Consider the following 25976-nt stretch of genomic DNA (forward strand, 5'->3'; position numbering starts at 1 on the left):
ACAAAATTCTTGGCTGATAATTGTCTTGTTTGAGGAGGCTGAAGATAGGGAACAATCCTTTCCAGCTTGTAGGGTTTCTGCTGAGAAATCTGCTGTTAATCACGTAAGTTTTCCTTTACAGGTTACCTGGTTTTTCTGTCTCACAGCTCTTAAGATTCTTTCCTTCGTCTTAACTTTGGATAACCTAATGACAATGTGCCTAGGTGAAGATCTTTTTGCAATGAATTTTCCAGGTGTTCTTTGTGCTTCTTGTATTTGATGTCTAGGTCTCTAGCAAGGCTGGGGAAGTTTTCCTTGATTATCCCCCTGAAGATGTTTTCCAAGCTTTTAGAATTGTCTTCTTCCTCAGCAACACTGATTATTCTTAAGTTTGGTTGTTTAACATAATCCCAGACTTCTTGGAGACTGTGTTCATATTTTCCTGTTCTTTTCTCCTTGTCTTTGTTGGATTGGGTTAATTCAAAGACCTTGTCTTCGAGCTCTGAATTTCTTTCTTCTATTTGTTCAATTCTATTACTGAGACTTTCCAGACAGAGCATTTTGCATTTCTAAAAGTGTGTCCAAAGTTTCCTGAATCTTTTATTGTTTTTTCTTTAAGCTATCCATTTCCTTGAATATTTCTCCCTCACTTCTTGTAACTTTTTTAAAATTTCTTTGAATTGAGCTTTGCCTTTCTCTTGTTCCTCCCTGATTAGTTAATAACTAACCTCCTAAATTCTTTTTCAGGTAAGTCAGAAATTTCTTCTTGGTTTGGATCCATTGCTGGTGAACTAGTGTGATTTTTTGGGGGCGTTGAAGAGCCTTGTTTTGTCATGTTACTAGGATTGGTTTTCTGGTTCCATCTCATTTGGGTAGGCTCTGTCAGAGGGAAAGTTTGGTGCTGAAGGCTGTTGTTCAGATTCTTTTGTCCCATGGAATGTTCCCTTGATGTAGTACTCTCTCCCTTTCCCTATGGATGTGGCTTCCTGTGAGCTGAACTGCAGTGATTGTTGTCTTTCTTCTGGGTCTAGCCACCCAGCAAGTCTACCCAGCTCCGGGCTGGTACTGAGAGTTGTCTGCACAGAGTCCTGTGATGTGAACTGTCTATGGGTCTCTCAGCCATGGATACCAGTGCCTGTTCTGGTGGAGGTGAGGGAGGGTGCAGTGGACTCCATGAGGGTCCTTAGCTTTGGTGGTTTATGCTCTATTTTTGTGCTGGTTGGCCTCCTACCAGGAGGTGGCGCTTTCCAGAAAGCATCAGCTGTAGCAGTGTGGAGAGGGATTGGTGGTGGATGGGGCCCTAGAACTCCCAAGATTAAATGCCGTTTGTCTTCCACTACCAGGGTGAGTAGGGAAGGACCATCAGGTAGGAGCAGGGCTAGGTGTGTCTGAGCTCAGACTCTTCTTGGGTGGGTCTTTCTGTGGCTGCTGTGGGGGATGGGTGTGAGATTCCCAGGTCACTGGAGTTGTGTACCTAGGAGGATTATGGCTGCCTCTGCTGAGTCATGCAGGTTGTTAGGGAAGTGGAGGAAAGCCAGCAGTCATAGGCCTCACCCAGCTCCCATACAAACTGAAGGGTTGGTCTCACTCCCATTGTGCACCCCCCAACAACCCTGAGTCTGTTTCCAGGCAGAGGGTGTGATGGGCTTGAAAACTTGCCCTGTATTACACCCCTAGCTGCGAGAGAAAAGGGCTTGGCTCTTCCCCAGCCTGTGGAGTCTGCACACCAGATTTGTGCCCTCCCACCCACCGAACTCTGACCAGGAGTTCTGCCCCATTCAAACTGTTACAAAGTTCAGCTAGAGATTTCTTTCTCCCTGTGGAGTTTCACCCCCTCCTCCTCTGGTCTGCTCCCCTGCTCCCACCGCCCCCACCATGGATCCCTGTGTTGTTAGGCAGGAATGGCCTGCTAGGGGACACAGCAAGCTCCTAGGGCCTTTCTGCTGCTTCCTCTACCCCTGCATTTTGCTGAGCTCTCTAAATTGGCTCAGCTCCAGGTAAAGTTGGAATCTTCTCCTGCAAACAGACCTTCAGCTTCTCCAGTGGGGGTATGTGTCCGGGAGAGGAGGATCTCCCTTCCCCCTTCCACAGCTGGGGCACTCACAGTATTTGGGGTATCTCCTGGGTCCTGCAGGAGTAGTCCGCTTACTTCAGAGGGTTTGTGGGTCCTCTCAGGATTACTGCTTTGTTCTTGCATTTGATCTGGAGCTAAAATTCACAAGGCGAACTTCCACAAGCTGCTCTATCCAGAGCTGCAATCTAGTCCTGCCTCCCATCCGCCATGATGATCCAATTTCTCCTTTCGGTTCTTCAGTCTCAGCCCCAACTTCGTTTATTGACAAGGACCTTCCCCTCCCTGGCTCCTCTTCCCAGATCCTGGAGTGGAATTAGTGTGGAGAGATGGGGTGAGCTCTCTCTCAGCCCCTTCTCCTCCCCTGTGCCTTCTGCTGTGATGCTGGTGCAAGGAGGAAGAGAAGAAGGACCAGGGAAAACAGCCAGTTTCTCCCTCTGTGACTTCTCCCAGCAAGATCACAGTCCTCTCTTTGGACAGATGTAACTTTTCAAGCACATTGTCTATGGCTCCATTTCTGCCACCTCTTCCAGAAATTGGCAGTCCTTGGACCTTCAGCGGGTGGCTGGCACAGCATTCCACTGGTGACCACACCTCTCTGCTCATGCCCCAGCAGTCTTTAGAAGGCCCCAGGTCCCAATTCATCTACCAGCTTTCACCCAACAATAGCCACTTTCTTTGCTTCTCTTGAACATGTGGGAGGCCTTGCCCCTCCCTTCCTGGCCATCCCACTAGACTTTCTCCTGATGTCCTGCCACATTTGGTAGCACTATGGAGGAGAATTACATCCTTCCCTTCATCCCCAGGGAAGTTAGAGCAGGGAACAGCCTCTTAAAAATACCCGTTTCCCCCAAATGGGATGGCTTATTAATTTCTAGTGTTTCTCTTACAATGATCTAATAATTTGCTTAGGAGAGTGGGGAGAGTGTGTCTGTGATGGCTCTGTCAGCTTATGGAGGGGGCTGGCCACAAGTGCTAAGAGTTTTCTCAGCTGAGAATGTGACATACCTGGCACCTTTTATTCTCAGCTTAGGGTCTTAGTCACCAATTCTGGGAATGCAGGAAGAATTCTACTCAGTGCTTCAGACATCCTGGGATAGAATCTTTTAATTTGTTCTTCATCCTAGATATTTGTTATATTTAAACAAACTTTCATGTTTGCCTGTTTTGGAGGTGAGTAGTCTTATCTTGCAAAATAGCATGGGAGTAATCCAAATCATGTGGCCTAGATGATCTTTCAGCAGATATCCAAATGCAACTAGAATTAAGAGTCTACAGTGTACATGGACTGTGTTGGGTTATACTGGAACATAAGGGAAAGGTTCCATCCTTTAAACTTGCACAAGAGTAGCATAGAAAGCACATAAGTAATTGCTAGCATGTTTGATAGAAGCTGTGAGTAGAGGAAGAGGACAATGTTGTGCATTAGGAAAGGCTTCCACAAGGACTAAGTAGAACTTGGCTTGGACCTTATAGGATGGGCAGAGTTTGACCAGGAGGATGGTGAATGGATGAACCTATGTCTGCTGGGTTTCCGCTCCCCGCTTTAATCTCCTTTTCTTTCGTAGGTGCGAATGATAAACATGTACAAGGAAATTGATCAAACACCCTACAAACAAGAGATCAATGCCAAGAACCTGACCCAGTGTTGGAGAGAATGTATGGCCATGTCTTCCTACTCCTTGAGGAAAGTTGTTGTGGAAAAATTCAATGCAGAGAATTATTGGAAGAAGAAAGGACTGGCAATGGTCCCCCTGAAGTATCCTGTTGGCCTTGGCTCACGCGCTGCTGGTCAGGTGAGTTCTCCAAACACACATGAGGATGCTGCCCGGAAGCAGCCCTGACAAAGCAAGAGGTGTGGAGGAAACTTCTCCTTAAGTCATATTAGCCATATGGTTGCAATGCCCAGTTGTTAAATTTCACAAAAGCCACCAAAGTCAAAGTAATTAAGCTAGCTTTACTCCAGAGGAGACCAGAGCTCCTCTGCTCACATGCCCATGGTTGGTCAAAAACATTCTTGCTGGAAATTGGGAGACTGAGGTTTACTCCTGGCCCTGGCAACAGGAGTTGGCAAATGGCAGCTGAGTCCATTTGCTGTGGGCTCAGACTGCTCATGTGGAAAGCAGGAGAGTGGGACCGATGACCTCCAAGACTCCTCTTCCAGTGTCCACAATTCAGTGTCGCTGGACCGTGAAATAGGAACGAGGAGCTGCAAGGTTTTGGGTGCTCGACTCCTTCTAGGTGGGTTGGAATAAATTAAATTCAGAAAAATTAATCACTTTTTAAATAGAATTTTTGAAGTTTATTCACCTTGTACCTTTTAAAACTGTGAAAGGGAGGACTGGGAATCTGCTCTTGCAGTTTAATTTCTTTCATTGATTAAAGAAATCCCCTTGCTTGGTTACGGTTTCCACCTCTTCATTCTTGACTTCATTCATTCTTAAGAATGAATAAAACTTACCCCTAATGGCTGGTGAAAGACTGCAACATTCTAGCTCATTGTATGGCAGTCAGGAACCCCTATTATCTATTTTATTACATACGCACATCCATGTATATACAGATAAGCTGGCAGGACCCTCACAATTGTCACTCCTCTTTGCAGAATTCACTCCTTGGTTGGAGCCACGAAGAAGGCATGGCAGCTGTGTTGAGCGATCACAAAATAGGAATAAATGGCAGGGTAGAGGAGCTTTGAGAGGGGCATTAGTGTGGATGTTGTGTGTTAAGGGATCAGATGAGGCCAGGAAAAGTGGGTAGGAAGATCCTTTCCTCCATCCCATATCCATGCATTCACCTAACTGCCCTAGTTGAGCTTTGGTGTCATCCTTAAAACATTTGCATGCAGCTTTGATTGTAGGCAGGTGGTAGGTCAGAGAAGTGTTATAACAAATGATGATCTTATTGCAGCCTTCTCATTCCTTGCCTGTTTATGATGACAAAAAATAACACAGAGCCATGTAGTCATCTGCATGCAATTTACTCAGATGTGGGAGACAGTCAAGATACTGTGGTTGTGAAATAAAAGCAAAAACGAGGTTATTACAAAAGAAGAGAGAAGAAAACTACCACTGGGAAAAGGATTTGTAAGCATTGAGTCTTGGTATAGAATTTTGGGGTAAACTGATTAGCTGGCAGCTACCAAAGAGGTCAGTTGGGGCCGTCTGTCCTTGAGCAGACCAGTCAGGATCATCAGGAAAAACAGCCTCCATTGTTCATGGATCCTCTGGAAATCCTCTCACGTTTGGCCGTGGGTAAACATGGCGCACTGCCTCTATTTGATGGCTGCCTTTACTTTACATCTGGCCTCCACCATAGACCAGGTCTCACCCATTTTCCTCATCAGAATTTTCTCAAAAATAGATTTAAAAAATATGGCGAGGTGCAGTGGCTCATGCCTGTAATCCCAACACTTTGGGAGGCCAAGACAGGAGGATTGCTTGAGGCCAGAAGTTTGAAACCAGCCTGAGCAACATAGTGAGGCCCCATCTCTACAAAAAAGAAAAAGTAATAATAGTGACAATTACTGAGCACTACGATGTTGTAAGTACTTTTAGGTGTTTCATTTAATCTTGGGACAACCTAGAAGATTTGTATCCTCATTTTAGGGATAAAAAAAAATCTAGGCTTAGAGGGTTTAAATAACTGGCTCAAGGTCCTGCAGCTGGTAGAGGTAGGGCTAGGGCTAGAACTCAGGCCTGAGTGGCTCTGAAAGCTGGGTTTTCTAGTTGCACCACATGGTCTCCCCAAAACACCTTTTGATAGGAACTGAAGTGGGATTCAGCTCAGCTGAAAACAAACTAGGCAACAGCCAGCGGTACAAATTCATTCTTGAAGGCCACCTGGGAAACTGACCAACTTCTGTGCTGAAAATATTTCCTTAGGGCTGAATGAAGGAGTTTGAGACCAAACTCCTTGGAAGGCACATGCTAAGAGACTCCATTCTGGAACAAACTAAATAGAGGAGGAAACTAGACATGATATTTGAGTGCCTTCTCCATGGAAGGACCTGGACTGGGGAATTTATAATCTCCACTTGATTATTCCCTAACTCATCTCTATCAGATAGGTATGAATCTCTCTATTTCATAGAAGGGGAAACTGAAGCCCATAGGGATTCCCTCTGTTGCCCAAGGACATCCAGCCAATAAATGGCAGAACAAGGATTCAACTTTAGCACTGCCTTCATCGTCCCACAGTGCCTCCCTGAGCAGAGGTAGTCCCTGCCCAGCAGCTGAGGGGGTCAAATGTGCCCCACCTGTGTTATGCAGGCATACCTTGTTTTACTGCACTCTGCTTTATTGCACTTCCTAGATGCTGCATTTTTTACAAATTGAAAGTTTGTGGCAACCTTGCTTCAAGCAAGTCTATTGGTTCCATTTTCCCAACAGTATGTGCTCACTCTTTGTCTCTCTGTCACGTTTTGGTAATTCTCACAGTGTTTCAACCTTTTTCATAATTATGGTGATCTGTGATCAGTTATCTTTGATTTTACTGTTGTAATTGTTTTGGAGCACCATGAACCACATCCATATAGACAGCGAACTTAATAAATGTTTTGTGTGTTCTGACTGCTCCACAAACAGAGGAGCATTCTTCCCCCATTTCTCTCCCTCTCCTCAGGCCTCCCTATTCCCTGAGACACAGTGATATTGAAATTAGGTCATTTAATAACCCTGCAATGGCCTCTAAGTGTTCAAGTGAAAAAAAGATTCACAAGTCTCACTTGAAATCAAATGCTAGAAATGATTAAGCTTAGTAAGGAAGGCACTGCACTCCAGCCTGGGTGACAGAATAAGACCCTGTCCCAAAAAAAAAAAAAAAAAAAAAAAAACAGAAAAGAAATGTTACAACTACCTCAATCTTCAGCAACCACCACCCTGGTTAGTCAGCAGCCATTAACATTGAGACAAGACCCTCCACCAGCAAAAAGATTCTGACTCTCTGAAGGCTCGGATGATTGTTAGCATTTTCTAACAGAGTATTTTGAAACTAAAGTGTGTACAATCTTTTTAGACATAATGCTATTGTACACTTAATAGAGTACAGTGTGGCATACACATCACTTATATGCACTGCGAAACAATGAAAATTGTGTGATTTGCTTTATTGCTGTGGTTTGGAGCTGAACCTGCAGTATCAGTGTACTTACTTCCTGCAGTGTGAACACTGAATGGCACAGGCAGGACCTAACCAACCTCTGTGTGTCCAATGCCTTACTATGGCACTTGGCACAGAGTAGAGTAGGAACTCAAATGTCTGAATGGCTGAAACATTTGGGGAATCTGCAGGTTTGAAGCTAACTTCTCATTGATACCAGTAGTAGTTGTTTGAAGATTTAAATTTCCCCGACTAGGTCCTCTACTTATATTGGAGGACCATGTGCTCCAGCTCTCCAGTTGTGCCTGTTTTATAGATGAAGCTTTGCAGAATTATCTTTTGTGGCACTAACAATGAGCTGTACAGTGGTGCCACTTAACTAAACCAAATTTGACATTTTAAATGGCCCAAGGAGATTGCAGCACCACATGGAACAAATGACTGAGTGATATCTGATAGACATGCTGTCTTGGACATACAGGCTGAATGCTATCACCAGCAGGGTCACACAATGTAGGAAAAGTACAGTCCACTATAATTGTAGCTTAATCACATGGGCCAAGTCCAACTACGTATTACATGCACACTTTGCAGAGCCAAGAAGGCCAAATATGGAGTCTACAAGATTAAGAAACAGATTGCATGGCTATGCTACTGCACATTTACTTACCAAACATTTACTGAGCACCTACCGCATGTGTGTTGCTATGTTGCCTTCCAAGAGATTCCTTAGGACGTGATCCTTCCTTTCAGGGGGCTCATATTCAGGAAAAGCACAATGAAGTGCCATGGAATGGGGCCTAGGAGCTATTGTTGCAGCTGGCATCACCTGACATCTGATGCATGGCCCCCAGGCAGCCAGCCCTGGGCTCTCTGTAGAGGAAAACAATTCCTTACCTTTATTATTTTGAGGATGAATGTCCAGGAGCAAAAGATGGTGTTTCCAGGAGTCACGAGTCAATAAACAGTAAAAAACACTATTGCATCTTCCCAAGGTCCTTGGGTGTCATTATCATGTCTACTATGCCTTCCTCAAGAGTCTAAGGTTCTCCTTTGGACTGTGGATATATGTGCCTTTGTCCTCAGAGAAAGGGTATCCTGACGTCCCCATTTGCCCAATACATCCCTAGTTTACACCTGCTGACCAAATAAATGGAGTGCATTTTCACTGTCAAACTTGCCATATTTGGAATGATAGAGGTTTCTGGTTGTCATTCACAGGGGTAATGTGAACCTTTGGATACAAATAAAGAGACAGTTCTCCAAGTGTGGTCCACAGTCCCCACGCAGCTTGGAAAGCCCTTCTGATGGGCAGAGAATTGATCTGGAAATCTTGTCTTTTTCTTGGGTTTATCTGGTGATTAACATGCAGTTCCATCAACTTTCACTTATGACCAGGGTTGCTTACAAATAATCTAAGTGAGCAACTAAGGCTTAGGAAAATTTTTGGTTTATTAAGTTGACATTGGCTTATTACCAGAATTTTCTGAAGACCTTGACATTATAAATCCTAGATTATTATGTTACTCTGCATAGAAACTTAGATGTTAAGAAACCTTGCTGACCCAGACCACACCCATGTGGTCAGCACTTCCCTGCTGAAAAGCTGTAAAGGTTGCCTTGCAGGCTTTCCTGGACCACAGTGGAACCGCTGAGGGACATCTGCTCTAGGACCATTGCTGCTGATGTTGCTCTTACATTGGAGAGCCAAAGGGAAGAAGCCATCCTTGTTTCCTGCTGTGATTTTCTGGGATATCCCCATATTCTAGTTTAGCACAGGCAGATATGCAAGAAGGCACATTCTTGTTAATTATAAAAACATGTTTAGCTTAGAGACTGGATGTTTCTGATTATAAGAGCCTTTAATGCTGTTAGCAGTCTGGTTCCTTCTGGATCCTTGTGGGGAGCTATACAGTTAGATAAGATTACTTCCAAGTTCTTGTCTAACTCCAAAGCTCTGTAGTTCTGTGCCAAGATGATTTAGGGTGAGCTTAGTCATTTTGCAGCAAAAAAATTTTAATGTCTATCTCATCTTATATGGGATTATAAGAAAATGGATTTCCGTTTTCATTTTTCTGTGACATGCCTACAACTATGAGAATATGTGTGCACACAATTATTCACCCTCTCCCTCTACCTGTCTATACTTTGCTTTGCATTTTAAAATAGAGTCCCCACCCAAGTTTTCCCCACCCCAAAAAGAAACCTAAAATGTTGCTCCACCCTGGGGGGTGCGGGATTCTTGGAGGGAAATATTTCCAAGGAAAATGTTTTAATTGACACGATATGTGATAATATCAAAAAGATCATAGAAACAGTTTTCGTCTTTTCTGCTCAGGCTGCCGCCTTGGTTCACATTTATCTTGATGGCTCTGTGCTGGTCACTCACGGTGGAATTGAAATGGGGCAGGGGGTCCACACTAAAATGATTCAGGTAAGAACACGAATAACTAGATTGAATTGGGTGTATGCTTATAGATCTGTTCATGAGAGAAAAACTATGAATGGATATTTTCTGTTACAAAATACAGGATAGGAAGCTGGGTGAGGTGGCTCATGCCTGTAATCCCAGCATTTTGGGAGGCTGGGGCGAGAGGATTGCTTAAGTGAAGAAGTTCGAGACCAGTCCAGGGAACATAGGGAGATTCCATCTCTACAAAAATATATATATATAGATTTTTAAATTAGCAGGGCATGGTGGCATGAGCCTGTTTTCCCACCTACTTGGGAGGCTGAGGTGGGAGGACTGCTTGAGCCTGGGAGGTCAAAGTTGCAGTGAGCCAATTGCACTAATGTACTCCAGCCTGGGTGGCAGAGCAAGACCCTGTCTCAAAAAGTAAAAATAAATAAAAATAAAAAATAAAGGATAGGAGATTTGAGCTTTGACAGTTTATGCTGTTAAATGATTAGCAGAAACTGGGTAAACAAACCAATTTTGCAACTAAACCCCTAAAAGAATGTGGCAGAAGAGTCTCAAGTTGTTTTATTGCTAAAGAAAATTATATGCTTATTTGCTGCTTTCCTTTGGATATAGTGACAGTTGAGTTGTCCTTTTTGAATTTTTCTTGGGCAATAAGATAATGTGTAAATTCTGATGTATTTGGAATATTTCATGCCCTTTTTGTATTATGGGCTCCAAACAATTGCTAATATAAATCACCTTTGATGTTTATAGTCAAACTTCATCTGTTTGCTTTTGGCTGTCTTATTTTAGATTAATTTTAAGCTACTGTTTCTCTTTTGTTAATCATAATAGTAACATTATAGATTATAAAACATTTGGAAGCAGCAGAACATTTTAAAAAACAAAGACCCTACACAGTTTCACTACAAAGAATAATGATTATTTGAGGGTCTTTACATCTTGTCTTTTTTTCTTTTGCAAAAACTCACCAACAGGCTTTTGTTTAATTTTGTATTCTGTTTTTCCACCCATTTTATATAGCGTGAACACTTTCTCCTGTCATTAAGCAGTCTTTACAATCATGAATTTTCATGGCTGTATATGGATATATATGTGATTTATTTAACCATCCCCCAGTTGTTTGAATACTTCAGTGAATATTTTTGTACACTAACCTGTGATCAAATCATTGATTGTTTCTTAAAATAGACTTCTGGGAGTAGAATTTCTGGGTCACAGGTGTGACTATTTTAAATTGTTTGACACATATTATCAAATTGTTTTCCAGAAAGTATCCCTCTCATGACACCCCTAACCAACAGTGAATATTATGGGTTGTTGAAAATTTGTAGATAATTTGATAAGTGAATGAAAGTGTCTCATTATTGCTTTCATTTACATTTTTCTGAGTATAAAGATGTTAAATACATATTTTCTCTCAGTCACTTGAGAATTGACTTTCCCCATTGGAGGGTAAGATTTCAGTGTTTTCCTTAATGGATCACCAGAGACTTTGATATTCTAAGCCTATTGCACTCTGTGTGGATGATCTGAGAGCCAGACCTCATGGAAGGGCTCCATATGCCTGTGTCCTTGTAGAAGCTGTGGGCAAGCACTTTCAAGCCATGCTGCTAGCAGGAGAGAGGCGAGTTTGGGATCAACTAAAGTTAGCAATATGATTTTGCTCTCTAGCACTAAAAATAAAGAATAAAGCAGCCAGCTAAGTCCTTGTGTTGGCACATGGCACTGGCGCCATCTCCTGTGACCCACAAGTTCATGCCGCTGCTTTTCCAAGGCCATTGTCCTTTCTCATAAGAAGCATTCTTTTCCTGGGGCAACTCCAGAAATGTGGATAGGAGACAGACATCTCCTATCATTGATAAGGTTCTGCTAGAATTTTGCAGAGTGCGGTTGCAGGAGAAGCCTCAAAGATGTCAATATCATGATTATAAAAACAAGAATGAAGCATTTCTTCCTGCCTTGGCCTCGGGCCTTACCTCCTCTTTCTGACACTACCACCAGACTAGCTATAGGATTTTTAGAAATGAGAAACATTTCGTGGCTGGAGGAATTTGTGGTTCTGCTCCCTTGTCCCTGTCATGAGTATGAGGGTATCCCACATGTGTTACCACGTGGGCATGTGCACAGGTCTGTGACTAATCAAAAGTGTTTAAAAGGAAACTCTCTCTTAAAATCCAGGTGGTCAGCCGTGAATTAAGAATGCCAATGTCGAATGTCCACCTGCGTGGAACAAGCACAGAAACCGTCCCTAATGCAAATATCTCTGGAGGTTCTGTGGTGGCAGATCTCAACGGGTTGGCAGTAAAGGTAACAGTCACTGCAGTGGCATCCAAATCATTAACTCCCTCAGGGCCAAATATATGGGTGGGTGGAGCTCCAAAGATGCTGAGAGTTAATCCGACTCATATCTCCTTCCCCATCTTGGCCTCAGTCACTGGTACAGCACCCAGTGGTTCTCCTGTGCTGGAAATGCCACCTCTTTTTCTCCCTCACTCCTGACATTTTTCTAATCAGCAAGTCCTTTCAAGTCTACTAAAAAATGTCTCCGTCTTTCTGCTTCCATATTATGTTAGTATCACTTTAAGACAGACTCCCGCCTCTCCCCAGGGCCGATGCAGGACTTCTGTCTCTCCACCACAACTTCATCGCCTTTTGCTCTAGCTTTCTGCTGCCGGAGTGAATTTTCTCACAAAATAAATGTGGCCATGCCATGTCTGAAAGCAATGGCTGGTGGTTTTCCAAGAGGTTTTTTATTAAGTCCTGACTTTTTAGCCTGGCTTACAAGGCCAGTTCACACACACACACACACACACATGCACCCACTCGTATGAAACCTTTCATATCACCTTCATACAGGGTTGGTGTCTTATTTTTCCATGTTCCCTCTTAGATAAGCCTACAGAATGGTACATATTGTGTTGTTTTGAATTTGGTGTTTGCATGAAATTAGGAGCATAATTTTAATTTAAAAATAATCTCTAGGATGCCTGTCAAACTCTTCTAAAACGCCTCGAACCCATCATCAGCAAGAATCCTAAAGGAACTTGGAAAGACTGGGTGAGAATCAATGGTTCTCTATTTTATTTTAGAAAAAAAGGAGTGGGAGGAGAGCAAGAGCAATATGCATTAATTAAAATCTGTAGAAAGGGCATTTGCAAAGGTACCACCATTGAGTAATGATCAATAAAAGGCCCTTTGGCTCTTAGCATGTGGAAATCCTACCACAATGTGGTGGAGGAGCTCTTGCATCTGGGAAAATTTTCTGTTAGAGAAAAAGATGGTTCTTCTGCCAGAACTCCTGTTTTAATCCAGAATTAATTAATGTTTCATCCTATGGAGCCTAGGGGTTGTCTGGATAATAACGGTACATCTGCTTTTTCTCCTTCTTTGGGTTCTACTGTTCCTAAAATAGAAAAACAATAGTAGAACCACTCTGTAAAAGTAAAAATCATATAAGCATTCATTTAGAAATAGGGAACCAAGCCGGTGGGTATATGTTCATCCAGTAATAGGTACTCAATGGAATGGAAATATTCAACTGCCTACTTTGATCTGCTTATAATCTAGTTGGAAAAGAAGACACATTCTAAAGTCAACAAACAAACTTTTCAAAGTAATAGGTTATCGACTACCAGATGTTGTGGAACAAATATCCGTAAAAGCTGGGAGTGTGTGTCACGCTGGCTATTCTAGAATGTCAGTTTTTGCAACCTTACGAATACAGGTCTGGGGGAAATAACATTTGAGGATCCCACTTAGAAATGGTTTCTGCTATTCCATGGAGTAAGGACTCATTTTATAATTCATATTTATGGGATCTATCTATACTTCCTGGGCATATTTGTTTCTGCCCTCTGCCCCGTGCTGCCTGAGCCCGGAAAGGATGAGTCAGTGTGGCTGGAGAAAGCTGGAGAGAGGTGCAGCATGGGGAGTAGCCCTCCACCACCATGAGATGCAGCCATTCAGCCCACTTTCTTCGCTAATGATTGATGTGCTTCTGACCTTCATTCTTAGACTTAGGGACTTGGACCTAACCCTGATTTTTTTGCATAGTAGTCAACTCTGCACTGCAGAGTTTTGGTGTAAATGGTACCATTTAGCAAAATTATTACCCTCACCTGACACAAATGTGCCCAGAAAGGATTGACAGTTCCCATAAATATGAATTATAAAATGAACCCTTACTCTATAGACTAGCAGGAACCTGATATTAAAATTAAGCAGCCAACCAACCATTGTTTTCTAAAATGTCCCATCTTAATTTGAAATTTTCTACAGATGACTGAGTGAATTTCTTCCTAAGTGGAACATATGTCGATGACTTTAGTCCAGCCTGTAGCATACCGCAGCGGGCATTTATTACGATCATAGGTGCTGAACAAACAGCTACAAGCTGTGAACCATGAATGCCTGTGGAAATGGAGAATGCCAAAAGGAATGGATTAATCTGGGTCCTTCCTAGTTACTATTGCTGATAGTTTTATTTAACACACAGGGTAAAATTAAAATTGAAGTCTTGAGTGATTCTTTCTTTGGGCATCCTTGTTGCATCATGCTATGCTCTTCCTTCACAGGCACAGACTGCTTTTGATGAAAGCATTAGCCTTTCAGCTGTTGGATACTTCAGGTAAATACTCCCTCTGATCACATGCTTTGGAGAAGAACAGTGATATCTTGAGGAAGAGTTTCAGTTCCCTTGCAATTTTGGCAAACGTTGACTTTCTACCTTCTGTTTACCTATGGTTATAAAGAACATTTAACTCCTAGTTAATCCGTGGTTGTGGTTATAAAGGACATTTAACTACTAGTATCCAGAAATACTTCTGTTAGGAAAAATAGGCACACAAAATTCAGCTGAACTGATGATTCTAATCATAGTGGGTGGTATTATAAGGCTGTCTGTGGTTCATACTTGGAATACTCGGCAGTGGTTGACTTTTTGTTGAAAACACAATCTATCTCTTAAGAAACAAAGGTAGGGGAATGCAAATTAAACCCATAAGATGGGTACCATTTTACACCTTCAGGATTGGCAAAAAAAAACTGGACCATAATCATGTTACATTAAGATGTGAAACAACAGGAACTCACTGAATCTGGAAAACAATTTATTAAATTATTTTAACGGAGAGTGAAAGCTGTCTGAGAGCAGGGTGATGTACAGCCTTACCTGGTTTGATCACTTTGCCATTGGTGTGGGACATGGGCACTGACTGCCTGTCAGGAACAGGCATTGGAAGCATTGTTAATGGCCACCTCCAGGTTGCAGGGCAGCAGAGGAGAGAGAGTAGAGAGTTCTGCAAGCTGCTGACCCATGCTTCTGTTTTACCATTAATGTTTATTTGATGTTCTTAAAGATTAGTTAGGAACGGAGCAGGCCATGGAGCTTGGTGGTGAGAGACCAGAGTAGAGACAAAGAATGGGAGCCACGGGACCTGATCCTTCACACAGGGGGGCAAATTCTGGAGCCAGAAAGATAGACAAAGCAGGCAAGCATGCACCTTTGAAATAGCGTTTGGTGTAAAATGAAGGTTGAGTTCCCCAAATCTGATGATCCAATATTAGCCAAAAGCAGTAAGATGGACATTCATGAAGTAAGAAGCTAACCTCCAGGAGTAAGGAGGCACCAGTCAGGAGTAGTTAGATGTTTTTATCAGACAAAGCAAGTTTTAAAAGAAAAAACTAAATACTTATTTATTCAACACATTTATCACACATACATTACGTGCTGGCATATCATTGTACAGGTATATTCCTGTGGCTTGCATAAATCCTCATGGGTCTGTTTAGTCATCATGGACTGCAGTTAGGGGACGTGATCACTTAACAACACTCACTGTTTCCTCCAGAGGTTATGAGTCAGACATGAACTGGGAGAAAGGCGAAGGCCATCCCTTTGAATACTTCGTTTATGGAGCTGCCTGTTCCGAGGTTGAAATAGACTGCCTGACAGGGGATCATAAGGTCAGTACCGGTTGGAAAGGTCTTCAAGTTGCACTTAGGATGCACCTAAATTCCACAGATGCCATCTATCTGAGGAGAGCTGAGTAAGTGGTAGCACCGTGCATTTGGCCTAAGGGTGATTTCCCTGGATTATCAGAAGAAAATAGAATCCACACAATTGCCTTGGTGGTCTGGTTGCTGCCATGGAAAACAATGGTGGCTTGTCTTTATTTCCCTGGCCCTTTTAAATGGAATCAGGAAAGAAACTACTTGAAGAAAGAAACATGCCCTAAAGGGGGATTTCATGTAGACTGCTGGCACAACCAGCAATTCTGACTTCTTATGAGAAATGCCAAGATATGACATTCTTGAAGGATTTCATAGACATCTGTAATCTGCTAACAAGAACCAAGCCAGCCCAGGGCAGGTAGTGGCCACTTTTTTATGTCTTTTACTCAGCTAGGTCTTGCCTTTTAGAAGTCCAGTGTGCTATCCATTGTGCCACAGAGCTGGCTTGGTCTTGCTTTTTAGATAGTTTAAGAGCATCCATATGCTTTCAAGGGATGCTCTGAAGAGATACACACACACACACTTGCACACACACACACCACACACACACACACACACACACACACTCCCTCTTTCTGTCTCTCTTGCTTCAAAGACTCATAGAATTTCTCCGCTTGTACCAGAGCCTTTGGGAGTAAAAGAAGCCACTTACTGGTCACTGTCAATACTAATGAAAGATCATTGATACATTAAATGGGACTGTGATACCCTAACAACTGTCATGTGACCAAGCTACCAGTTTAGTGATAATCTCTTCCAAAATGTACCTAGAAGCAAGCTCTAGTTCTTGATATTTGCAAATATCCTCTATGCCTGCGTTCTTGGATTGTGATCAGATTTAAGTTTTCATTTAATAAGTCTCCAGCATGTATTTTTTAAAACTATAGTCAACCTAATCTCTGAAACTATGGTCACCTTTATTGAACCTGCCCTTTGAAGTATCTGACCTGTCTGGTTCTAATTCAGACTGGATCTCTATAGGGTAACCTCAGACTAGGGCAAAACAATGATCACTTTGAGCATGGTTTTTGTGTTAGACTAGCAGCCCTACACTACTAGGGAGCGGGTTCTTGCATATAACTGATTTCTGTTTGTGTGTTTGTTTGTTTGTTTGTTTTTGAGACAGAATTTCACTCTGTCACCCAGGCTGGAGTGCAGTGGCTTGATCTCGGCTTACTGCAATCTCTGCCTCCTGGGTTTAAGTGATTCTCGTGCCTCAGCCTCCCAAGTAGCTGGGATTACAGGCTGCGCCACCACACCCAGCTAATTTTTGTATTTTTAGTAGAGACATGGTTTCACCATGTTGCCCAGGCTGGTCTCAAACTCCTGGCCTTCAAGTGATCTGCCCACCTTGGCCTCCCAAAGTGCTGGGATTATAGGCGTGAGCTACTGTGTCCTGCCCATATAACTGATTTCTAAATCCCTTATCCCTCAAAGCAAAAGTTGGTGACAACTTAGTCATGTGGATTTTCTTATATTCCTATATATGCCTTGTCCTTGTTAAGATCCAAGAACAAGGTAATAATTAGCCTAGTATGAAATTTTAAGGCATGTTCCTATAACTTATTTGAATGATCTTAGGAGATGTGCCATATAGTCTCGTCAGGTGCCTTCATAAAAGCTAAATCTCAGCTCAGGTTAGTGTCACTGCTAGGCAAAGGGCCAGAATGTGACATTCTACCAGGGGCCTTCCCCAAAGGCCTGTTTCTCAGCCATTCTCCTGTTGATAGAATTGCCCTTATTCCAGCAAAATTTTCCTCACTTTGAACCTACATCTAAATATCAGTTATCTGTTCCTGTACAACAAATTACCCCCAAACTTAGTGCTGAAAACAGTCGATGCTCATTAGCTCACGCCACTTCTGAGGGGATGGCCTCTGGGAGTGGCTTATCTGGGTGATTCTGCATGAGGCTTCAGTCAAGCTGTGGCTGGGGCAACAGTCATCTCAAGGCTCAATGGGGACAGGAGAATCCTGTTCCACCTCCCTCCATCATAGCGTTGTTGACAGGAGGCCTCAGCTTCTCACTGGCTGTTGGCCAGAGGCCTCCATTCTTTGTCATGTGGATACCTCTCTGTAGGCCCTGAGTGTCCTTAGGACATGACAACTGGCTTCCTCCAGAGAGACCAGCCCAAGAGAAAAAGAGAGAGCGTGAGCAAGCGAGAGAGTACCCGAGACAGAAGCCCAGCTTTATAACCTAATCTCAGAGTGACAACTGTCATCTCTGCCATAGCCTATTGGTCATACAGGCTGGCCTGGTAGAGTATAGGAGGAGACTACATATGGATGTGAATACCAGGAGGTGAGGATTATCCAGAGCCATCTTTGAGGCAGCTTACCACAACCTAGATCCACTCTCTCCAGTCCTAACAAAAGACACGACAGACAGCACTAAGCCTACAGCTTTGTGGGTTGTTTTTTTCTGTTTTGAGGTGGAGTCTTGCTCTGTTGCCCAGGCTGGAGTGCAGTGGCACGTACTCAGTTCACTGCAGCCTCTGTCTCCTGGGTTCAAGTGATTCTCGTGCCTCAGCCTCCTGAGTAGCTGGGACTACAGGCACATGCCATCACCCCTGACTAATTTTTGTATTTTTAGTAGTGACAGCATTTCACCAGGTTGGCCAGGCTGGTCTCAAACTCCTGGCCTCAAGTGATCTGCCCGCCTCGGCCTCCCAAAGTGCTGGGATTACAGGCATGAGCCAGCCCCACCAGCCTAAGCCCACAGCTTTGAAAGCAGAATCTTCACTAACACTGAAGACTTTAGAGCTCCTCCTTTCACCTTCAACTGAGGCCACTTATCTCCTAGAAGGCCAGTCTTGCTGACTGATGTCAAAGAGGACTTTACATTTTACTGTGTTTTTAAATAAGAAATGTGAGTTCCTGAAGTTTTATTATTGTCAAACATTCCAGATCATTATCTAATTTTCAAATGTTAGATGAAAGTCCCAGATCAGATAAGGAAACTCTTGGATTTCTTTTGTTCAATTAGTAATTATACGTACAATCTGTTAGTCATGGCAGAGACCATTACATCACATTAAAAAAAAATGTACAGACTTGCTGGAAAGCAAAGATGTTACTAACACTCTGGCTGGGCCTGCTGTACTTCTCCTCATTTGTAGGTTATCAGTAGCAAGTTGTAGTGTCAACTTTATTCTCTTCTCTGCTCCAAAAATGAAAAGTCTAGAACAGCAGATGACAATTCAAAGACTTTTTTGTTGATGCACCCTGAACTCTGTGGTTCAGTAAACATTCCTCCACCAGTTGTACCTGTATGTTGGGTTGTATGCCAGCCATTAAGCTTTGCAACTAGGATCATGAGGGCCATAGATGTTTTCTTTTGTTGTGTCACATATTATATCTGTTGTGGTGAATTAAACTCAATCTGTTGCATCATACAGCTTGAATCAGAATGAAGTAAAATTTTTTTCTCCTATTATTTCAAAGAAAAAAAGTGCTTCAGCTGGCTAAGAGTATTTGTATAATTTTGAAAGTTTTACATAATAAACTTTGTCATATAATAAAATCTTTGTTGCTTCTTTTGAAATGACATGGCTCAAAGAAAGGCTTTATACCAAAGTCAGCCTAGCAGGAAGTGTTCCTCAGCTTCTTCTCCCTAATTTATCCTCATTAAAATAAACATTTTAACTTTTTTTTTATTACTAGAACATCAGAACAGACATCGTCATGGATGTTGGCTGCAGTATAAATCCAGCCATTGACATAGGCCAGGTATGTGTAACTGATGTGTCTCACTTTCTGTTTGTAAAAGCCAAAAGTGCAGTGGGGTCTGCAGGGGAGCATTCCATCAGGCTTATTCATCATCTTATTTTTCTAACCCTTTAGTCAACTCTATTCAGACCAACTGCAGAGCTCAAATGTTTTACTGTTTAAAATGGGGAAGGAAATAAAGGTGTTTTAGGTAGTTTTTGAAGAAACATACAATCTGTGACTAAGGAGCTTGAATGAGGCAAGACCAAGCCTACAGGTGACTGATGAGCTCCAAACTTCTGGGACATAAGTAGAGTTAGTACCCAGTGCTGAGCCTTAGCCACACAATGGGCTTCAGCTGCGAGGAGTTTGAAGGCGTGTTGGGATAACAAGCCTCAAGTCATTAGAGCAGTAGCTATTTGTAGGCAGCCTGTAGTGCTGGATTCCACCCACAGACATTTTCAAATTTAAATTTGAAATAGTTGAAAAGATTGGAAAGTCATAAATATCTAGTTTCTCTTGAAAACAGAAAGTTTGCCCACACTGGATCCTTATTTCCATGAGTGAAGTCGGTGGGTTATACCTTTAGAGTCCCACACTCTCCAATGACACAGGACCCACCTGGAATCTTCATATACTGGGTTTACGTGTCTCGAACCTGGAGGCAATTCAGCTCATTACCTCTGATCTAAGGCACCATCTTGTGTCACCTCCCTCCCCACCCCCCCACCCCCACCATCATGACATTGTGTTATTGGCGAATGGGAAGAATCTGTGGTGTGGAGAAGTCAAAGGAGGCTTAGGGAGGAAGTGGGTGTGAACCAGGTTGTCAAGGAAAGAATGAGAAATGACATTTGGGGTGAAAGAAGAGTGGAGGAAGTCACCCTACAGAAACACATGGAATTTAGCATGCCTGTTCATGGCTGCTGATCAGGCCAGGGCAGATGACTATGGGGAAGGCCTGTGTGGGAGGGGTGGGCCATGAGGAGGCAGTCAGAGAGCAGAAGAGGGCTGGGGACTGCCAGGGGTGGGTGGAGGGCTTTTAGAGACAAGACTTCACTTAGTGGGGATGGACCAAAGTTTTTGGAAGACTGATCTAAAATCAGTCCAGAGATGTGAGGCTAGCCACTTCGTGGGCAAGGAGGTGGGATGAGACAATGGGATTGTAGCTTTCACTAGCACCCTGGGGTCTCTGGACACATCAGTCAGGGGGGTTTGTCTGCCTCATGGGCAAAAAGCAAAAAAAGAGGGTGCTTGGCCTCCAGGCTCTGTGAAGACTCTTCCTGAGCACTCATTTCAATGGCCAAACCAAAATTAGAACCCAAGTCCTTTGTCTTTGAACTCCTTTTTTTCATGATTTTTATTTATTTATTTATTTATTTATTTATTTATTTATTTATTTATTTATTTTTTGAGACTAAGTTTTGCTCTTGTTGCCCGGGCTGGAGTGCAATGGTGCAATCTCGGCTCACCGCAACCTCCGCCTCCCAGGTTCAAGCAATTCTCCTGCCTCAGCCTCCCAAGTAGCTGGAATTATAGGCGTGCACCATCACACCCAGCTAATTTTTTTTGTATTTTTAGTAGAGACGGGATTTCTCCATGTTAGTCAGGCTGGTCTCACCCAAACTCCCAACCTCAGGTGATCCACCCACCTCGGCCTCCCAAAGTGCTGGGATTACAGGTGTTGGCCACCACGCCTGGCTGACTTTGAACTTCTTTTAACTTAATGCTGAACAAGATGTTTAAATGGCTTTTAGGTAAACTTTCAGCAACATGCTCCAAGACACACTGAAAACGCTCTTAAACTGTAATTTTAAAATTCAAGCAAACAGCATGAAGTTGAAATGCTACTTAGTGTTGACTGTGTTTTCTCATACGTGGAAATTCTTTTTTTGTTCTTGCCTTAGATTGAAGGTGCATTTATTCAAGGCATGGGACTTTATACAATAGAGGAACTGAATTATTCTCCCCAGGGCATTCTGCACACTCGTGGTCCAGACCAATATAAAATCCCTGCCATCTGTGACATGCCCACAGAGTTGCACATTGCTTTGTTGCCTCCTTCTCAAAACTCAAATACTCTTTATTCATCTAAGGTAAGTGATGCTCTATGGGTAATATGCATGTTTATATGATACCTGTTGGGTGACAGGAGGGCTACATTCGTCTCTTGGCTGTTCGGGATTTTTACCAGGATTGCAGAAGAAAAACTCTTATTAAACATTTTAATTCTAATCTAACATTATGATAAAAATTTTTAGTATTCCAAATCTTAGAACTTAACATCAACTACTATTGCCATCAGGTTCTATCTAATTTTTCACCTTGCAATAATCATCTTCATGCCTATTAATCATCTTCTGTATGTAGGTCATTTCCTTAGGCTAGAATTCTAAGAATGGGAATATTGGATCAAAAGATTAAATTACTTTTTGAAACAAAAAATTTACATAGGCCAGGCACAGTGGCTCATACCTGTAATCCCAGCACTTTGGGAGGCCGAGACGGGCAGATCACCTGAGTCCAAGAGTTCGAGACCAGCCTGGCCAACCTGGTGAAACCCCATCTCTGCTAAAAATACAAAAAAATAGCCAGGTGTGGCGGTGCACATCTATAATCCCAGCTACTTGGAGGCTGAGGCAGGAGAATGGCTCAAACCTGAGAGGCGGAGGTTGCAGTGAGCTGAGATTGCATCACTACACTCCAGTGTCATGCTTGGGCAACAGAGCCAGACTCTGTCTCAAAAAAAAAAAATTTACATATGTAGTATGTAATATTTTTATATATGCACATATGCTATAAATATGCACATATATACATAGTGAGAGAGGTATAATCTAGTTGACATGCTTCCCTTCAAGGGTCTGGGAGAGTCGGGGGTGTTCCTGGGGTGTTCCGTGTTTTTCGCTATCCATGACGCAGTGAGTGCAGCACGACAGGAGAGAGGCCTGCATGGACCCTTGAGCCTTAATAGTCCACTGACCCCGGAGAAGATTAGGATGGCCTGTGAAGACAAGTTCACAAAAATGGTACGTTCTGCATAGTAGAAAAAAAATAGTGATCATAAAATTCTGAATTTTTGGCCTCTGTTCTTTTGGTAAGTTTTCATGAACCCACTGCTGTGGCTTTTCTTGCCAGAAAAGGTGACGGGAAACCGGGGGGCATTTGAGCAGATGTGCAGAGGGGTCTTTGAACTTGTACCCCTTGGGTTGCATTTTTTCATCAGCCTGGCCCTGCTTGGCTCCATTCTATACTGTTTGACAAAAGAAGGTTCATTCCCATTAGTTTTATGTTCCTCTCCTGTTTTGCTCCCTTCCTAGGACATCTTGGTCAGGAATAGAAGTTCAGAAACTGTGTTCTGAACCTAGGACACCCAGGCCAGGAATATAGGCCCCTCTGACAGTCTGCCTCCACCCCAACCCCAAACGGGCACCAGGAAAGTGTGCTAGCAGGAACCCCTCCCCTCTGGCAACAGCGCCCATGCTGAGCAGACATCTCTACCCTCCTTGGATATTTTCAGGGACAGGGTTTTTAATTGTGGAAGAAAGTCATGCTGTTCACAGTTACCACCCTGACTTTGACTGAAGGGAAAGCCCCTCCCATCCTCCACTCACACTGGCTCTTTGTGGTATCCTTCATGGTTTTCCCTAAGCCCCCGCCATGTTGCTTTTTCTACTCTGGAGAAACAGAGACCCACTCCACTTTTCACTGGGTGGTCTTCAAGCGTGAGATGATAACCCCAGGAGCTCCCCAGTCCTCCCCTGGCTTCCTCTGCACTTCACAGGCTGTTGTTCCCTGACCTGTCATGGCCCTGGTTGCCCTCTGCTGGTGTTTAACCTACTTTATGTTCTGCTATTTTTCACCTAAGTCACAAACAGTTCCCAGGTTTGAACATCCAAATTTGTTTTTATTCTAGATTCCGAGAGATGAACCTGGATCCTGTGTTCCTTGGAATGTACCTATCTGAATCAAATGCAAACTTCTGGAGAAAATGGAGTGCCTCTTCCCAGATGGCAATCTGTCCTATCTCTGTGCTGGAAGATGCTAGATCTGAAAGACAGAGTTTCCACAGTTCAGAAATAATCTCACAGTGTTGGTTTTCTATGGAGCTGATTTAAAGTATTCCATTTAGATTTGATAGATATGCTTAAGCAATCTATAAATCATTTTCAATGTTATAAACACTAATTGGTTTCCTCTAGGGTGATATTCGCCATTACTCTGTCTCTTCGATCTATCCAGCTAAATGGAATGGGTGATGACTTGCATGTGACTCATACTTGGCTTGTGTCCACCAACAGAAATTATACCATATAGTGAAAGGCAATTTTCTAAATAATTTCATTACTAATATGAACTGTGAAGTTGTCATTTTTTCATTTGTCCCTTTCTGCTATCACCTTCCTCTTGTCAGAATGAATATAGACACTGTATCTAAGTGGGACCAAAGAAAAGATAGCAAACTTTCACCAAAGTTTTCATGAAAACCCAAAAGCTTTAAAAGTTACTATCAAGAAATTGAAAGGAAACCCACAGAATAGGATAAAATATTTGTAAATCATCTATTTGATAAAGGTCTTGTAACCAGATACATGAGGAGCTCTTACAACTCAATAAAAGGCAAGTAATTTACAAATAGGCAAAAGAATTCCTGGATGGTATGGTAGTTCCATTTTTAGTTTTTACCCTAACTATTCTGACTTGATCATTTAACATTCTATGTATCTAACAAAATGTCACATGCATAAATATTATGTATGAATAAAATTTTTTAATGGGCAAAGGATTTGGGTAGACATCTCTCCAAAGAAGATATATAAATGGCTAGTAAGCGTATAAAAATATGCTCAAACTCATTAGTCATTAAGGAAATGCAAATCAAAACCACAATGAGCCACCATTTTGTATGCACTAGGATGGTTGTAATCAAAATGATGGAGAGCAGTTAAGTATTGGCTAGGATAGGGAGAAGTGGGAACACTTATCCATTGCAGGGGGCAGTGTAGAATGGTGTAGATACTGTGGAAAACAGTTTAGCATTTCCTCAAGGAGTTAAACATAGTTAACATAGAAGTTAAACATAGAATTACCATAATCTTAGGTATATACCCAAGAGAATTTAAAACATATATTCACCCAAAAATGTATACATAACTGTTCATAGCATTATTCATAGTATCCCAGAAGTGGAAACAACTCAAATTTCCATCAACTAATAAAATGTGGTATATCCACACAAGAGAGTTTTATTTGGCCATATAAAGAAATAAAGCACTATTACATGTGACAACATGGATGAACCTTGAAAACATTGTCTAAATGAAAGAAGCCAGGCACAAAAGGCTGCATATTATATGATTCCATCTATACAAAATGTCCAGAACAGGCAAATTCACAGACACAAAGTAGATTAATGGCTGCCAGAGGCTGCTGGGACCACAGACTGCTAATGGGTATGAGATTCCTTTTTGGGGTGAGAAAAATGTTCTAGAATGAGTGGTGATAATTTTACAACATGTGAATATACTAAAAACCACTGAATTGTAATTTTATAAAGGTGAGTTTTATGGTATGTGAATTATACCTCAGTTTTTAAAAAAGTATCTGTGGAGAGAAACAGAAAATGTGGGAAAGATTGAGAAGTTGTGAGAATCAAGAAGCCTATCCCAATCAATGGCTTTCCAAAAACATGGAAGCCTCAAAGGGAGGCTAAATAGCAAGGCATAGTCAAGGAAAAATGCCATTTCCGTTAATAGCAGAGAGAAGTCACATGGATCTCTCCCCTTAAGAGCAGATTTTCTCATTTATACCACAAGTATGTACAGAACATTTTACTCTGTGCCAGGCACTGTACTAGGCACTTGGGATTTATCAGCAAACAAAATAGAGATCTGTGTCCTTGAGAAGATCCTATTCTGGTAAGGGCAGACAGAAAAATTTTTTAAATAATAAGTAAATTACAGGAGTATGGTTGATGCTTGAGTGCTAAGGGAAGAAGTAGAAGTGGAACAGGTTAAGGCCAGTGGAGAGTGATGGAGCAGGTGGCAGGTTGCGGTTAGAATAGGTAAGAGTAAGCCCTCCTGAGGAAATGAGAATGGAGGCTGTGAGCTAAGCAGGTATCTGGAGGAAGACCATTACTGGGGAGACAGGGCATTAGAGCAGAGTCTCTTGCAAGCAAGTGCGCCTGGTCCGTTTGTGGAGCAGCAGTGGGGCCCATGTGGCTAGCACAGAGCCAGGGATGGGGGCAGTCATGTAGAACCTGGGGGCCGTTATAAGGACTTGAGCTTTTAATCTAAGTGGCTGCAGAGCAGAAAAGTGACATGGACTTGCTTCTGTTGCAAAGGATTGCCTTGGATGCTGTGCTGATGCAGGTCATGGGAGGGCAAAGGTCGAGGGTAGATGCCTCCTTTCTGTCCCTTTGCCAACTCCTCCCCCTCCAGCCCACCTCTGTAAATTTGGAATTCTCGAGAGAGCCACAGGCCCTCTTTCCCAAGCTCTCTCCCTGGTGGGTAGCCTCCTTTACTCCCATGGCTGCAGGTGACTCTCTTGCTTAAGCTCTGGCTCTGTAAACCCAACTCTTGCTTTTCATTGCCACTTGGATGTCTCAAAGGCACCTCAAATGTGTCCCAAGCAGATCTCCTTGTCTGTACAGCTGTCCACAGGTTGCTAGGCCGGAAACGGG

General features: G+C 42.7%; 1 protein-coding gene across 1 annotated transcript in view; it reads left to right on the plus strand.

The window, feature by feature from the left end:
- Window positions 1-23261, plus strand: part of AOX1 (aldehyde oxidase 1) — an 84681-nt gene extending 61420 nt beyond the window's left edge. Inside the window, 10 exon segments of the mRNA NM_001280098.1 lie at window positions 3619-3846; window positions 9489-9584; window positions 11754-11882; window positions 12558-12632; window positions 14150-14202; window positions 15425-15539; window positions 19250-19315; window positions 21202-21390; window positions 22156-22323; window positions 23211-23261. Coding sequence (NP_001267027.1) covers window positions 3619-3846; window positions 9489-9584; window positions 11754-11882; window positions 12558-12632; window positions 14150-14202; window positions 15425-15539; window positions 19250-19315; window positions 21202-21390; window positions 22156-22323; window positions 23211-23261 — 1170 coding nt within the window.
- Window positions 23262-25976: the final 2715 nt, after the last annotated feature.

This window comes from Nomascus leucogenys, chromosome 22a, assembly GCF_006542625.1.
Source record: "Nomascus leucogenys isolate Asia chromosome 22a, Asia_NLE_v1, whole genome shotgun sequence".
NCBI classification, from domain to species: Eukaryota; Metazoa; Chordata; class Mammalia; order Primates; family Hylobatidae; genus Nomascus; species Nomascus leucogenys.